Raw genomic sequence first — 16347 nt, 5'->3', positions numbered from 1 at the left:
AACCAATTGCAATGCCTGGGACTTATTTAGATGACAATTCAAAAAACAATTTTAAAAAATTGTAAGACAATAGGGGAAATATGTAAAATGTGTACAGAATAGATATTTGATCATATTGAGGAAGCACTAAAAGTTTTTAGATGTGACAATGATATTTTGGTTGTGCATTTTTAAAATCTTTTTTAGATATACACAGTGATATTTACAGATATGATGTTGGGGATCTGCTATGAAAAACTCAGAGGGATAAGAGGACAAGAGAGGGTGTAGTATAAATTAAACAACATCTGCCATAAACTGATAATTACTGAAACTGGCTAGAAAGGGGCATGGGAGTTTGTTACACTGTTCTAATTTTTTATGGAAAATTTCCATAATGAGAAGTTCAAAAAATGCTACTATTTTTTTAAGGCTTAAGTCAAATGCCAACTCCCCCTGGAAGATTTTCCAGATTCTCTAACCAGATTTCCCTCATAGAATGCTATTTACACCTACTTTTATGGACTTTGCAAATGGACGTCTGAATTCTGACTCTATTGCTAACCAGCAATATGATTTCCTACTTTCTCACCTGTTACAGAGAGTGAGTGAGTGAGAATCAGGACTGAATGAAAGTAGCATACGCTGGGACAGAATCTAGCAGTGCCTTGCTTGCCAGTTTGTTGTATCCTTTCCATATTCATAGCGGCCCAGCTGACTGAGTCATCAGTGGACAGCTGAGCCCTACGGGAAGGCTCTCTTGGCTTTCTGAACTAATCAGAGTTCCTCTTAAGAATCTGAGCCAGCAGAGGGTCTGGGCTGAGGGTCTGGCAGCAGGTCATGCTGGCTGATGAAATGGCACTAGTGAAGGTTCATGACCTCCTGGGATTGAACAACAACAACAAAAATTAAACTGGTTTCCTACCTTTCGTCTGACATCAAACATGAGTGGTTTCTTATGTAATACTAAGTGGGAAAGCTGTGTTTAAACATGATAGGCAACCCAGAATGCAGAAACCAGACAGGAAAAGATTAATAAATATGTAACATAAAAAGTTTTAAAAATCAAAAGTGTGTATGAACCCATTAAACATCAAACAACTGCAAAAAATAAACATATAAATAATGTGTAACAGGACAAAAGGCCAAGGTTCTTAATTTAAAAGCGCTCTTAGAACAAGTCAATATGAGAAGGCAAATAACCCAATGGAAAGCTGGGCAAAGGTCAAGACCAGGCTCTTCTTAAACCTCTGGTGGACACCAAAATGGGCTAACAAAAACCTCCAAGAAGCACCATAAGGAAACCAGGAGCTGAGCTTTTACTTTGGAACTGAGATTCCCATCTCAGTTCACAATGGAAAGAAAGTGGAATCTTGAAACGCAGAGTCAACATCAACCTGCAATAAAATAAGTTCGTAAAGACTCACAAGGAATGAAAGTCCTTGCCAGTGGGCCTGGCAGAGTCAGATAAGAGACCGGATATATCACCAGCCTTTCCTGTCAAGCCACCTGGAGGGCCCAGTATGCTGTTGGGACCAGCTGGTCTGAAACAGCAGACATACTGTTTGCACCTGCTGGGAACGTCGCGCTATCACGCAGCTGGACCTTCTTAGTCAAAAGGAAGCACGTTTCTCCAGGAGCCTCCTTCTGAAGCAGCTTCTCTGTAGTCATGGAGATTCATCTACCTTGAACAGCCCAATCCCTGCCGAGGTTTACTCCGCAGCTGTGATTCTCCATCATGCGCTCTCCTGGAGGTTACCCCATGCACAACTCCTCAAGTATTCCAAATTATTATTTTTTTTAGTTTAGTGAGGGATGGAGGGGCTTGAGAAAATGGTTTACTAGAAAAAGAGAAGTTTCCAACAAACCACACGCATGCAGCAGAAAATCTCCTTCTCCCTTTCACTTTGCCATGGGTGGCTCCCCCGAGTAAAAGAACAATTCAACAAACGGCGTCTGAATGTTATGGAACAGGTACTTTGAGGTCCCTGTCATCAGTTTAAAATCTAGTGGAAAACATAAAATACAAGAAACAGCAAGGACCATTTTCCTTCAGAACATCAATATCACTATCTCACCCAAGACAATTTAAAAATGATTTAATATCTGTTATGGGCTGAACTGTGTCCCCACAAAATTCATATGTTGAAGCCCTAACCCCCCAGTACCTCAGAATGAATCTGTATTTGGAGATAGGATATATGAAGTAGTAATTAAGGTAAAATGAGTTCATTAAGGTGGGCCTTAATCCATTAAGACTGGTGTCCTTATAAGAGGAGGAAATTAGGACACAGACACAGAGGGAAGACCATGTAAAGACACAAGGAGACAAAGGCCATCTATGAGCCAAGGAGAGAGGCCTCAGAAGAAACCAACCTTCTCAACACCTTGATCTTGGACTTTTAGCCTCTAGATTTGTGTGAAAATAAATTTCTGTTGTTTAGGCCACTCATTCTGTGGTACTTTGTTATGGCAGCCCTAGCCAACTATTACAGTATAATTTAATATAAACTCCTTATTCAAGTTGCTCCAACAGGGCCATTGTTTTATTTATTTTGGATCCACGTTCAAGCACTGCATTTGGTTGTCATGTCTCTTCGGGAGCCTCCTTTAATCTAGCCTTTTCATTCATAACATTGGCATTTTTAAAGTCAGACCAGAGGTCTTACAGAACGTCCTATTTTCTGGATTTGTCTAATTGTTTCCTCATGATTAGATTCAGATTCAACATTTTTGGCAAGAAATCTCTAAAGTTCACGCTGTATACTTCTCATCGCATCACACCAGTGGGTGCGCCATGCTCGCTTTTCCCTCTTTCTGATGATGTTAAATTGGATCACAGATTGAGGCCGAGCCCTCCCTTATAACGGTACTTTTTCCCCTTTGTAGTTAGTAATTTATAGGGAGATACTTTGAGACAGGGAGATTTCCAACAATCTTTTACTGAAGGTTTTAGCATCCACTGAGGACACGTGCCTGAATCAATTACCTGCAGGTTGCCAAATAATTTGTCTTCTTTTTCTAATTCTATCATACCTTCTACTTGATTAGTTGGCATTCTTCAGTAAATAAGAATTTTACCTCCCCACCTCCATCTCACTTTGACTCTTTTTAGGGAAGAATAATAGTCATGGAATGATTAATTTTTTTTTTTAAATTCAGTATGTTACAATCCAGTTTCAATTGATTTGTTTTTATTGTGATAAAACACATAAAATTTAACATTTTAACCATTTTTAAGTGTACAATTCAATGGCACTGAGGACATTCACAATGTTGTACAACCATGAGCACTATCCATTTCATCATCCCAAACACAAACTCTGTACCCATTAATTAATATCCAATTGATTTTAATAGCCACTATTTGTTGTAACTGTGATACACACTCATTGTAATATATATGTATATATATATATATGTGTGTGTATACACACAGGCACACGTGTGTGTTTTTAAAGGATGAACATCACAATGCACCACAAAGAACAACTGTGAATATGAAAACTTAGCCAACTAAAATAAACCATTACGCAAAATGCTGGTGGAGCAGGAAGGCAACATCCAAACCCACTCACCAAACATAACAACGTAGGAAACAACCAGGAATTACGTGCCTCCTGATGGGCGTATCCAGTACCAAAGAGCCAGTAACCTGAGAGAGGCAGCCAGCAACCACCTAGGAAGTATTCTAGCCAAAAACAAAAAATAAAAATAAATAAAACCTTAAACTTGATCAAGCATCCAGACCTAACTATCAATTGTCAGGAAACACTAGGGACAGACAAACATCAGGGGGGTGCAATCAGCAAATCCCAAATTGTGGGAAACTACAGGAAAGATGACCCAATTCACTCATCAAATAAACTGCAAGGAAACACAAAAAAAGATGGGTAGTCAAACCTAGAGATTAACAAGAGTTAAAAGACGTATCGACCAAATGCCAGGCACAGACTGTGTCTGAATCTTGATTAGAACAAACCAACTATAAAAACTAGAACATGGGATTTAACATCCCTACAGATACTTCAAAGGATGAGGGTATAAAACTAAGACCGCTTTCCCTAAAACTGAAGGAAAGAACTAAAAAAACAAACAAAATCTGCCCACCAATATAGAGGAATGACAAGAAACATTCTTGTCTCTGACTGAGCTCTAAGTTAAACAAACAAACAGGCTCCCTTTTTTCCTGCTACAGTGTTGCCATAGCTTTATGGCACAGAATCTGAACAGGGGTTGGACATGTCACATTTACAAACCCCTGTGAAGGATATGAGAAGGGAATGGGCATGAGGTAATACTGGAAAAGTTAGACAACAGCCAAGACCAAGGAGGCATAAACTGACTAATGAGATTAAATATTATTCTTAATAATATTAGGCATAATGACGCCACACTGTGCAGCAAGGTAAATTAAAGAGGGCAATGTAGTACACAGTGGTTATGTTCATGGACTCTGCAGCCAGGCTGCCTGTGTTCCAGTCATAGCTCTGCCACCTGAAGGCTGTGTGACCTTGGGCAAGTCATGTAATCTCTCTGTGCCTCAAGAGACTTAACCACTCTGTACAGATGAGTTTCCCCATCTGTATAATGGAGACAATAATAGCGCTTACATGCCGTGGGATTGTTGTGAAGATTAAATTACTTCACATACAGAGTGCCTAGAACAGTATCTGGCTTGTGTCAGCTGCTGTTGTCACTGTTACTTGCATAACCTTTCTGAACCTTAAGTTTCTCTGTCAAATGAGGTTATGACACCTTCCCTGCTATCTTGTAGATGATTATAAAGATCAAATAATGAAGCTTGGGTCTTCACATTATCTGGTCATTTTAATCTCTGTAGACTGTGAGTTCCTGAAAACAAGTCCAATAGCTTACTCGTTTGGGGAAGCCCAGCACTCAGTATAGGAGCTGGCATATAGTTGGAATCAATAACACACTTGAATGCACTTTTTAAAAACTGTTAAGTGCTGTGCTCATGAACAAAGGACTGCTCTTAACAGGGACACAAGGGCCAATCTTACAAGCTTCCTTTGACAGTTCTGGGCAGAATGGAGAGGAAAGTGCAGAGAAGAGACCAAAGGCAAAACCAGCTTGGAGCTATGGCAATGCTGGACCTAAAAAGGAATGAGGGCCTGAACATAAATGGAGGAGATGGGACACACCTGCTCCAGGGAATGGGAAGGGTTTGACTGACCCATCTCTGTGCCCATATCCAAGTTGCTGCCAATGGTGTCTCTCCTGGTTGCCCACACAAGTACTTAGCGAACTAACCAGAAACTTTAACTAGTAGGAAAGTTAAACTGCAGCTAAAAGTAAGGAGTGACCAAGAAGATGAATTCAATTCTAGTAAATAGAGTTTGGAATATCTTTGAGACAAACCAGTTGAGATTTCCAACAAAAAGTCAAAAACGCAAGGCCAGTGCTTGAGAGAGCTGCCCCATGGGGAGTACCATGGAGTATCTCCTGTCAGAAGGAAAAGGATCTCAGGCAGAGGCCTGGGGAACACCAACATTTCAGGGGAGACCAGAAGGACAAAAAGAAGCCGGCCAAGGGGAATAAGTATGAGTTAAGGGACCAAGCAGGAGAGGGCACATCATGAAAGCTGACAGAAGGCGCTCCAGGAAGGAAGGAGTGGGACACGGGGTCCTGTGAGGCCAGAGATAAGGAGGACAGGCCAACAGTTTTAGAACAGAGGTCACTGGTGACCCAAAGGAGAGAATGTCAAAAAACAGAATAGGCATAAGTTCATTTTCAGGAATTTTAAGTACAGGTGGGTAGTAAAGAAATGGAGAAGAGTACAACCCTTAAATAATAATTCAGAGACGCCATCCAAAATAATACCCTGGCCCCAATGGAATCAAAATTAACCCAAAGAATCCTAAAATTTATACTGGGTTTTATCACTATGTATTTAATTCTGCAAAAAGTTGGACTGACTTACAACCAAATCAAAAAGTACTGTACCCTTAGTTTAGAAAGGCAGCTACATTTAATTACACAGTAATGAGAGTTCCAGACCAATATTCTTTAAACTTTAATGTGTACACAACCCCCTGGGGATCCATTTAAAATGCAGATTCTGATGCAACAGAATATTTGGGATGAGTCCACAGATGCTGCAATTCTAACAAGCTCCCGAGTAAAACCAATGCTCCTGGTCCTTGGACCATAAACTTCTAATAGCAAGGCTCCAGGAAGGGACCACTCAGAGAATCTGATTACTGAAGCAGCCAGACTGGCTAGCCATTATGGTGACTATTTAGTAGACCACGAGCTTAAGAAAAGCACACCATCTTTTGTTCAGGTAGGTCAAATAATACCTACGTCCCTAGTTTTCAGTTAGGTAGAAATGTCCCACAGTCTCCAACAGACATCACTTGACAGTCCCTAGAGCACTTCACAATCCCCAAAGTGCTTTCCCAGGTTATACTTCATTTGCTCGTCACAGACGGCCCAGAGCACCCAGAGAAGGTAGACTTGTCCACGTCCTCACCATCAGTGGAAGCACTGGACCTGTAATCTAGGTCCTCCTGCCTTCTAGTCCGGGGCTCTTTCACTAAACCAGAGCTACTAATTTAAAATTTAAAACAAAAAAAAGTTCTTGAAGCGTTTTCCCCCATGAGGAAGTGGCGCTGACTGAGCAGTTGGGTGTCGTCTACATCTCAGAGTCCAACTGTGGCTGGGATCAGACAGACACAAGTCATGTCCAACTCAGAAAAACCAGTAAATATGCACCCAGGTCTAAAAACCTGTTCAAATCAGGCTTATGACGAGGTTCAGGACATGCTACCCCCAAAATGCGGCACCTTGGCATATTCAGTATCTTAAGCTGAAGGAGTTTAAGAAAACAGCAGAAACAGGAAGGTCACTCTGACCATCCCCACACACAAACCCAACCTTCTTTCCTGAAACAGGTCATAAACTCCCCTACAAAGGGTACCATCCCTGTTCCAGGAGGAGGGGAGACAATCTCATCACCAAAGATGGGGAAGTTGGGGCCGAAAAACCTGCACACACAAACCTTGTTAAACCCACCCTTACCTTCCTAGTTACTTCTTCACCATTTACTACCCTAGCCCAAACCCCTTTGTCTTGTCAATTCTTTACAAATTTATTTTTCATTGTCCAAAAGGTTTTAAAGCTTTCTGCTCTGGTCACTTTCATTGTCTTGTGATGGTTCTCATGTACACATAAAAATTCAGCAAAATTTGTATACTTTTCTTTTGTTAATCTGTCTTTGTCATTTTAATTTTCAGACCCAGCCAGGGACCCTAAAAGAGTTGAGGGAAACTTTTTCCTCCCCTACACTTACTTAGACAATTTTCTTACAAATTTTACTGTCTTATGTCTTATGCAAAAGACATTTTACCATAAAACAGTAAGTGTATATTGAAATATCTGACTTTCATATCAAGTCAACAGTTTTCATGGAAAACATGTGGAAACTGGGACTACATGTGGAAATCAAGACAAAGCTACCAACCTAATAACAGCCATTAAATAGAGTGGTTTATTTACGTTGAACTGCTAAGAATTTCAACACTGTCAATTTTGCTATGTTGTCAGCACCTAAAGTCAAAAGAAATCACCAGGCCTATATTCACTCATGCAACTACACAGCAAATTTCCAAAGGAAATGGTGAGTACGAGTACTCTATCTTTTAAACGTCTCCAACCAACAAACCAGACCACCACTCTACAAATCAGCCACTGGGAATAATTCTGAGCTAAGAGACCAGAGCCACCATTGATGGGGCTGACTTGACCTAACAAGAGGGTCTGGTTAAATAGGCCATGAAAAAAAGGGTTTGCTCAGTTGCTATTAAGTACTTTGCCAAGAGAATTACATCACTGTGACAAGGGCACAGCCCAAGCAGAAGAACCACATCAGCAGATTCACACAAAGGGATCCAAGAAAACATGGTGGGAAAGATAAGTGCTTATGAAGCAGCAAATGATGAGCAGGGTGAGTAGGAATGGACCATGCTCAGCAGAGCTAATCCTCACAGAGAGTGGAGAACACAGGAAGGAATGCCTCCATCTAAGAACTCAACAGAAGCAGAGGCTGGGGCTTCCCTGGTGGCGCAGTGGTTGAGAATCTGCCTACCAATGCAGGGGACACGGGTTCGAGCCCTGGTCTGGGAGGATCCCACATGCCTAGGAACGGCTGGGCCCGTGAGCCACAATTACTGAGCCTGCGCGTCTGGAGCCTGTGCTCCACAACAAGAGAGGCCGCGATAGTGAGAGGCCCGCGCACCGCGATGAAGAATGGCCCCCGCTTGCCACAACTAAAAGAAAGCCCTCGCACAGAAACGAAGACACAACACAGCCATAAATAAATAAATTAATTAATTAAAAAAAAAAAAAAAAAAGAATCCACCTGCCAATGCAGGAGACACGGGTTCGAGCCCTGGTCCGGGAAGATCCCACATGCCGCGGAGCAACTAAGCCCGTGCGCCACAACTACTGAGCCTGCGGTCTAGAGCCTGTGAGCCACAACTACTGAGCCCACGCGCCACAACTACTGAAGCCCGCGCGCCTAGAGCCCGTGCTCCGCAAAAAGAGAAGCCACTGCAATGAGAAGCCCGCGCACCGCAACGAAGAATAGCCCCTGCTCGCCGCAACTAGAGAAAGCCCGCATGCAGCAACGAAGACCCAAACGCAGCCAAAAATAAATAAATAAATAAAAATTTAAAAAAAAACGATGTGTTTCCATTAAAAAAAAAAAAAAGCAGAGGCCAGTCGTAGGACAAAAGATCAAAGAGGCGGAAGGAGTCAGAGTTCCTCCAGCAATTATAAAAGAACTCCATATCCAAGAAGACCTGCTCCCTGATTTTCTTACCCTACAGGGCTTTCAACCCCTCCCATCCCTCTCTCCACTCCCAGTTCTCTATTTGCTAAACAACACTTGTAAAGCCCTGTGACCCAACTGGGGAACATTGACAACACATGGGCACCCAACTAGGTTAGCCAGGGAAAAGGCTGCAAGACCAGGGTAACCTTGCTCTTTGCAACACTTCCCCCCTCAAGCACCTACACTGATACAGAAAACCACTGAGACTTACAGGAGACAAAAGGAGCTTTCAATCAATTTGGTGATAAAACCCATATTCACGGATAACTACTAAACTATATAAACTTGATGCCTAAGCACGAAGGCGAAACGGGGCAGAAGGACTGAAAAGAAATTGTCAAGAAGGAAGAGAACTTGTAGGGACCCCTGTGTATCCTTCCTTTGAATTGACACACCAGGGACTTGCATTTATCTCACTGCATTCCTTCCTTATTCCAAGAAGGAATCATCAGAGGATGAGCTGAAGCAAAGAGCACGAAAACCGCCTACAGCAGCGGCTGGCAGCCTCAGAAGCTGATTTGATTCACTTGGGGAGCTTTCAGAAACCTTGAGGCTCAGGCCACACCTAAGTCCAACTGAATCAGAACCTCTGGGTGAGACCCAGGCATCAGCACTTTTATACCAGTCCAGAGGACTATAATGTGCTGAGAACCCCTGGATTACAATAGTGCAAAAAGCAAACGGGTTTCAAGGGAACTTGGACCAATTACAAACTTTTCCGGGACTCCATTTCTTCACCTGGTAAAAGGGAACAGGATTAACGAGGGGAGGAGTGAGGAACATTGTGTTATGTAAACCCCAAGGCCTATCCATCACCATCAATTTAAGAAACCTGAAATCCAAACATCAGTGGAAGCACAGAAACTTACCAGCATCGTGGCTGCGTAAAAACAACTCAAACATTCTTTCCTTCCTGTCCAGTACAAAAAACTGATCTGTTTTATTATACTATTATTATACCACCAAATACCTAGCAGTTTTTACCATATGGTAGAGAAAACCTTCAACCTGAAGAATATCCTTAATAAACTCAATCACATTTTATCCTCAGTAACAAACCTCTGAAGAGGGTATTATTATTGATGAGAAGCATGAAAAACATGGAGGTTAAATATATAGCCCAAGTCCTAATTAGCGAACACGGGGTTAAAATTTTTACAAAGGTAAATGACAGTGATGATAGTTGCACAACTCTGTGAATATACAAAAAACCACTGACGTGTACACTTTCAATGGGTGACTTGTATGGCATATGACCTATATCTCAATAAAGTTGTTTAAAAAAAAGTATACGACAATTTCTGGCCTGTGCAATCTGGTTCAAAAACCACTTAACAATGAAGCATATACTGAGTGCCAAAGCATTCTACAGATACAAACTACTGGACTGGAATGGTCAGGAAATACACATGCCCATAACTGATAACATGTGAACTCTCACATGCACCTCTGCAAATGGAACTTCTTTTTAAGGCCTGGGCAGGTGAGGCAGAGACTCTGAGCACAGACTGGCAGGGTTCAAATCCAAGCTGTATTGCTTATTCTCCGTATAACCGTGAGGAAATTACTTAACCTCTCCAGACCTCAGTTTTCTCACCTGTAAAATGAGGACAAAAATAGACCACACCTACTTTTGGTATTATGAAAAATAAAGGAGTTATTATTTGTAAAGCACTTGGGAAAGTGCCTGGCACACAGTAAGCACCGTGTAAGTGGTTCTCAAAAATAAAAGTCTGGTTTACAGTTACAAGACCTAAATAAAAGTCTTAAATAAGAGGCATCTAATTTCCCCTCCCAAGCCATCTCCCCCTTCTCCCATAAACTCTACTCTCCGTTATGCTAAACTACCAGGCAAACAATATGGTGGACAGGGTAAGAGCACAGACCCTGGAGCCACACTGGCTGATTTGAAACCTAGCTTCTTCACTTTTTAATTATCAGATCTTAGGCCACTTACATCACCCCTTGGTGTCTCAGTCTTCATCTATAAACCAGAAATGACAGTATGTAACTCATAGGACTGTTAGGGGCATTAAGCGAGTTAATATGAAAAGCATCTAGAACTGAATCTCACATCTAGTAAACAATAAGTGTTGGCTACTCTCCTATTTATTTTATTACCTGCTATCCCCTAAAAGCAGCAGGTGCTCTCACCTCTCTTTCTTTCATCTGCTGTTTCCTGTCACTGGAATGGTCTTTTCCTCTTCCTCTGACTATTCCTTTTGAAATACCACTACCTTTCAGACGTTCCCTCCCCTCCCCTGACAGAAACGGGCTCCTTCCCTGATGCTCCCATAAGCCCTTGTTATGGCACTAACCCTACTTGGGGCACTTCCATGAGAGGATTTAGCCTGTGGTATGGTTGTGGTTTTCTTGAGGGTCCAAACGGAGTCCGGTTCATTTTCATATCCTTAGTTTAGTCCCGTTTGCAACATTAGAAAGAACACAATACACACAATTCTAAATGAGTCGACGATCATGGCAACAACTCAGCCAACAATGGAATAGCAATACTAAGCGTACTAGCACTACAGACCAAATTTTCATGATTATGAATGCTTTAGCTTGTCTCCAAATGTTCTTCTTTTAGTTCTAGGCTAATTTCACCCAAATTATTGGAGTCCAGTTTTATACCTAAACATCTCTCACACCTGAACTCCAGTGAGCAATCTCTAACTTTTAACAGTTTCTCCTAGTTTAATTTCGTCATTCTTAATGGATAAACTCAACCGGTGACAAAAAGGGAATGTTGACTACAACTACAAGAAAAGGATAACCTCTCTAATACTACTTTTTAAAAATGAATTTTTTATGGAAATATATAAAATAGAATTTTAAAAACTCATTTTCATTTCAATACATGTAGAGCAGTGTTTGGAAGTTTTTTAAAGAAACACTCATCTACCATCTATCAAGGGAACCCATAAGGATTATTCCTACAAAAGGCGGCAGCAAGAGAATGGAAGTTTGCTCAGTTCATCTCAAAATACCAAGTTTCAGATCAATGTTACTTCATGAAAAAACAAATACCTCTTGCATTCAGTAGTAACCATCATGCAGAAATCAAAATAAAAGCAGACCAAAGAACAGATTCTCAGCCTTCCTATTTATACTATTTAAAGGAAGAGGGACATGAAAAATTAGTTACGTTTGAATAAATAAAAGGGAATTCCCTGGAGGTCCAGCGGTTAGGACTCTGCGCTTTCACTGCCGAGGGCCTGGGTTCAATCCCTGATCAGGGAACTAAGAGTCCGCAAGCCACACAGTGTGGCCAAAAAAAAAGAATAAATAAAAGACCAGTTTCTGATTCTGGGCACTCCAGAATCTTAGACACTCCACTGAGATGTGATTCTCTTCTAGTCAGGCTCCTCAAGTTTTACGAGGGGATGTCAATCCTACCCCCAGATAAGACTGCTAAGCCTATGGCTCTGTGTTCAATATGGAATATCTGTGCTCCAGGAAAAAGCAAAGAGCATGGCCTTTAATTGGGGCTGCCCAGCACTGCCTAATAGAGGACAGAATCACCTCACCCTAATAAGAGTCCAAAGGCAACTAAATAAGGGGTATTCTTGGACTAAGGTGGACCAGCACAGCTCATCTGGGGACCTACATTTACTGCCCTTGAGCTAAAATGAGAAACACTATAAGAAATGGCCTTATGGAATCCACAAACATACATTTGTGGTCATGAGGTAGTTTTGAATGCAGTTTGCTCACTGCATATAAAAAGAGATGGGGAGAAACTGCCCTCAGATAGCAGAAAAAGGAGACCTCTCTCCCACGTAACTGACCTCACGGATCACTTCCTCTTTGCTTTGGCTGCTAGAAAATTCAGTCACCTCCAGCAAGTACATACATCCTTATTTTCCAGTAACCTTAGTCCTGGCTTCATCTTATTTTCCGTTTATCCTGTTTTTCTCATCTACTTTGACTTGATTTTGATATGTCTTGTTGGTTTATAAATACGTGTATATATGACATGAGCCATCAGAAATCCTGAAAAGAGGCAAGTTTAAATGAATAAATAAACAAAAACACAAGTTGTCAAAGAGTAAAAATGAAATGTTTCATTTTCCCTGACTCTCACTACTTGGCTAAAATTCAACTGCACTTATTGATACGAAGTGACAGTTTAATAAAAATACAACCCAAAAGTTAAACCTCCTTCCGTGTCATTTATTTTACTTCAAACTAGTTAATCAGTCTTATACTCCATTTACATGCATACTCCTCAATGTAAGTTCCTCACTTTATCTCCAAATTAAGTAAAATTATTTAACTCATCTACAGACATAAAAATGACAGTAAAGTATGGGTATCTACTCCCACCTACTCTCCTGGAAGAAGTCACCTTGAGGGAACATAATTCATGCCTTGTACTCTGATTGCATGCAAATTTAATGCAAAGAAAAGGTCAAGGGCTATTGGGTTTGAAAGGGCTAATGTAGGTTCCAAAAATGAATCCCAGTGATCCTCAGAGACTCTAACTGAAACAGTTATATACATACCCATGTGTCTGCACATGCACACCCAGAGCACACTCCTTAGGATGGAACTCAGAGTCATTAAGGAAAAGAGAAAGGCCACTTAGGCCACATAATCTAGGAACACCGAAAAGCCTGCAGATTCCGGGAAGCTTAGAGAAACTTAAGTCATAGAACAGCATTTAAATATATCTGTCTGCTTACAATTTCCATTGCAAATGTGATTAGTTTGCTGGAATAAATAGGAATATGATGTGTTGGCCATGTTTTCCTCTTGAGGGTTATCACAGAGTTTTGATTAAGGACAAATGTTTGAAATGTTGGGTATATTTAAGTTCACTGCACTTAAAATGAGCTAAGAAGTTGTATAGGCTTGATTAAAGGGCTGCCTTCGTGAACTTAAAATTAAAAGCAATAAATTCCAATGATTCAAGTGATTGGGACTAAATATGGTATTCTGCCAGAAAAGTGGAAATGGAGTCCAAAGAAACTGAAATGGTGTCCAGGTTTCAAGAAATGGTAAAAGGGTAAAGCTCAAGCTGTCGGAGCTGCCTTTCCTCTGGGTTAGTGAATGAGTCACCTTACGCAGAATTCCTTTTAAGTAGAACTTCACAGGAGTTACAGGCTCCCAAGACAATCTGTTTTGTCATTTCTAAAAAGAAGCCTCTCAAACGCTTCGAGGCCGGTATGTAAGTGTTGTCAGATGCGGAGAGAAGGACGAGAAGCGGGGGGCCTGGGGGGATGGGGGTGCTTTGGTGTTTTTACGCACACACGCGCAGGCCAACTCTCTCAAGCAGTCTCCAAAACGGAAGTCAAGGTGACTTCCCCACCCGTGGGAGGGCGGAGCCTCTGAAACCTACTGGGATTAGGCTTCTGCGCGGACTGTGCCCCCGGGAAGCAGCTCGGGTCAGCAACTACCAGGGTCAGGAGCAGTTGTGCGCTGGGGTGGCAGAGCGGACGTGCACAGCCCGAGCCCTCCCCCGCCCCGGGACGCAATCGTGCCCGCTCCTCCTCACCGGCTTTGGCTCAGCCCGCCGGGCGCAGGCCAGGCACTGACTCCCCGCCCGGGCCAAGTGGGAGGGTCCAGCCAGCAAAGTTTCTGCTGCAAGGTCGGGCCCCGGTCCCCGTTCTTCTCACCGGCCGTCTGTGCTGCCCGGGAGGGGCGGGCACCTCCCTCCTGCCTCTGCTGCAAGGTGGAACAGCCGCCCCGCGCCCCTTTCTATCTGCTTTCCCGGTTGCACCAGCCCGGCGCGTGAACGCCCGGGCCCCTCGCGCCCCCCGGGGCAACCGGCCAACGGGCCGACGCTTACCTTGGCGGCCGCCATGCTTTGCACCGGGCGCGGGCGGCCGCGGGACGCTCTCACCGGCTCGCTGGCGCTGCGGGTCTGGGCCGCTCACTTCCCGTCCCGACGGCGGCGGGAGCGGCGATACAGCCCGGCAGCGTGCGCGCCCGGCCTGCCTCCCCACGCCCTCCCGCCGGCGCGGGTCATGCGGGCGCCGCCAGCCCATTGGCTGGGCCCGGCTAGGGCCGCCGGGGCGCGCGTGATCCCGATGGCCTCTGCCCTTCTGCCGGGGCGGGCCCGGGTCTGGGGGCGGTGGACCGGACCGGCGCACGTGACCCCGGCTCCGCTGTCCAGCAGCGGCGACCTCTGCAGCGGGGCCGAGGGCCGGTGGCGGGGTGCAAGCCTGTCTCTTGGGATCAGGTGGCCTCACGAGGGAAGCTGTTGGCTTCGGCTCCTTCTCGGGGCTGCTCCAGGGCCCTCGAGACCCACAGGCGGGGCACACAGCCTGGGGAAGTTGAGAACTACACTTGGTGCCGTGTGTAGCCAGGTGTTCCCTTTCAGAGGGGCTCCTCTCTGTTACAAGGAGTCCCGAAGCATTGACTAGTCGATCGGAAATAGCAGAATAAATGCCTCTGGCAAGTCTACTTTTAGGTCAGATCTGGCAAACTCGAAGTACCAAAGAGCTGTATGTAGTGCAGAACATGGAGCTACTTTGTTTCAGCCCTGCGTAGTAGGGCGGTAGAAGTCAAAGACACACGCCCAAAAATAGGCCCTACTAAAATAAACAGGTCAAAATTTTAATGGAAAAATCGAATGTATAATCCCCAGAGGTCTTCTTCCTCTTTATAAGAATTTCCTTCATTTGTCCCTGCTACCAAAATTTATAATTAAGGCAATGGTGGTCAGTGAAAAGGGCTTTAAATGTTTTGTGGATTATGGATATAACCTATCAACAAAAGTGGTTATTACTAATCATTTTAATTAATTAACACTGACCGAGTGCCTACTATATGCCAGGCACTGCGTTAGGAGTTGGAACCCCAGAATGACTTGAGAGATGGTCCCAGCCCTTAAAGAGCGAGTGGGAAAGCAAGCACACAAACAGTTAACGTCCATATAAACTGTTAAGGCGACAACCTTTTCCCAGGGCACTATGGGCACGCTGAGGACTGGGGAAGCCTCTTAGAGTACATGATGCCGAAGCTGTGGACGTGCATCAGTCCAGCGAAGTGGAGGGGAACGGCCTTCCGGCCAGAGAAAATAAGGAGAAGCAGGAGGTCCAGAAACTGCTGAGGAAACACAACAAGTTATGAAAGTGATTGGTCATGAAAGGTAACAGGCTGTGGAACTGGTGGAAGTAGAGTCTGAGCAGGCAGGTTGGGACCATGTCTTGGAGGATGTTGGGTGCCATGTTGAAGGGTGTGCACCTTAACTGAAGGGCTTTAAGGGAGGTGGTGTGGCCAGGGTTACAGTATAGATGGATCCCTCTGCTTCCAGTGTAGAGGATGGGGTAAGACCAAACTATTGGAATATTCAGATAAGACAGGCTGAGGGCCTGAAACCAGAGATGGGATAGGGCTAGAGGAACACATAGGAGGTAAAATTAGTCAGCGTGGTGCCTGATTTTATGTGGGGGTGGGAGAGAGAAAGGAACTCACCCAGTCTTGCACAGTGGCTTCCGGTGTAGATGTTAGAAAGACTCCAGCCGTCAGTAATACAGGAGGAGTGTTTTGAAGTGTGTGCC

At 43.6% G+C, this 16347-nt stretch overlaps 1 protein-coding gene across 2 annotated transcripts in view; it reads right to left on the bottom strand.

Moving 5' to 3' along the window:
• Positions 1-14758, bottom strand: part of SLC25A13 (solute carrier family 25 member 13) — a 203212-nt gene extending 188454 nt beyond the window's left edge. For both annotated transcript variants that reach the window (XM_068550618.1, XM_068550619.1), the window contains exon 1: positions 14631-14758. In XM_068550618.1, the coding sequence (XP_068406719.1) occupies positions 14631-14645 (15 nt within the window). In that variant the 5' untranslated portion in view covers positions 14646-14758. The remainder of the gene's footprint in view (positions 1-14630) is intronic.
• Positions 14759-16347: the final 1589 nt, after the last annotated feature.

Source organism: Eschrichtius robustus, chromosome 8, assembly GCF_028021215.1.
Source record: "Eschrichtius robustus isolate mEscRob2 chromosome 8, mEscRob2.pri, whole genome shotgun sequence".
NCBI lineage: Eukaryota > Metazoa > Chordata > Mammalia > Artiodactyla > Eschrichtiidae > Eschrichtius > Eschrichtius robustus.
This window is presented reverse-complemented; position numbering and strand designations above follow the sequence as displayed.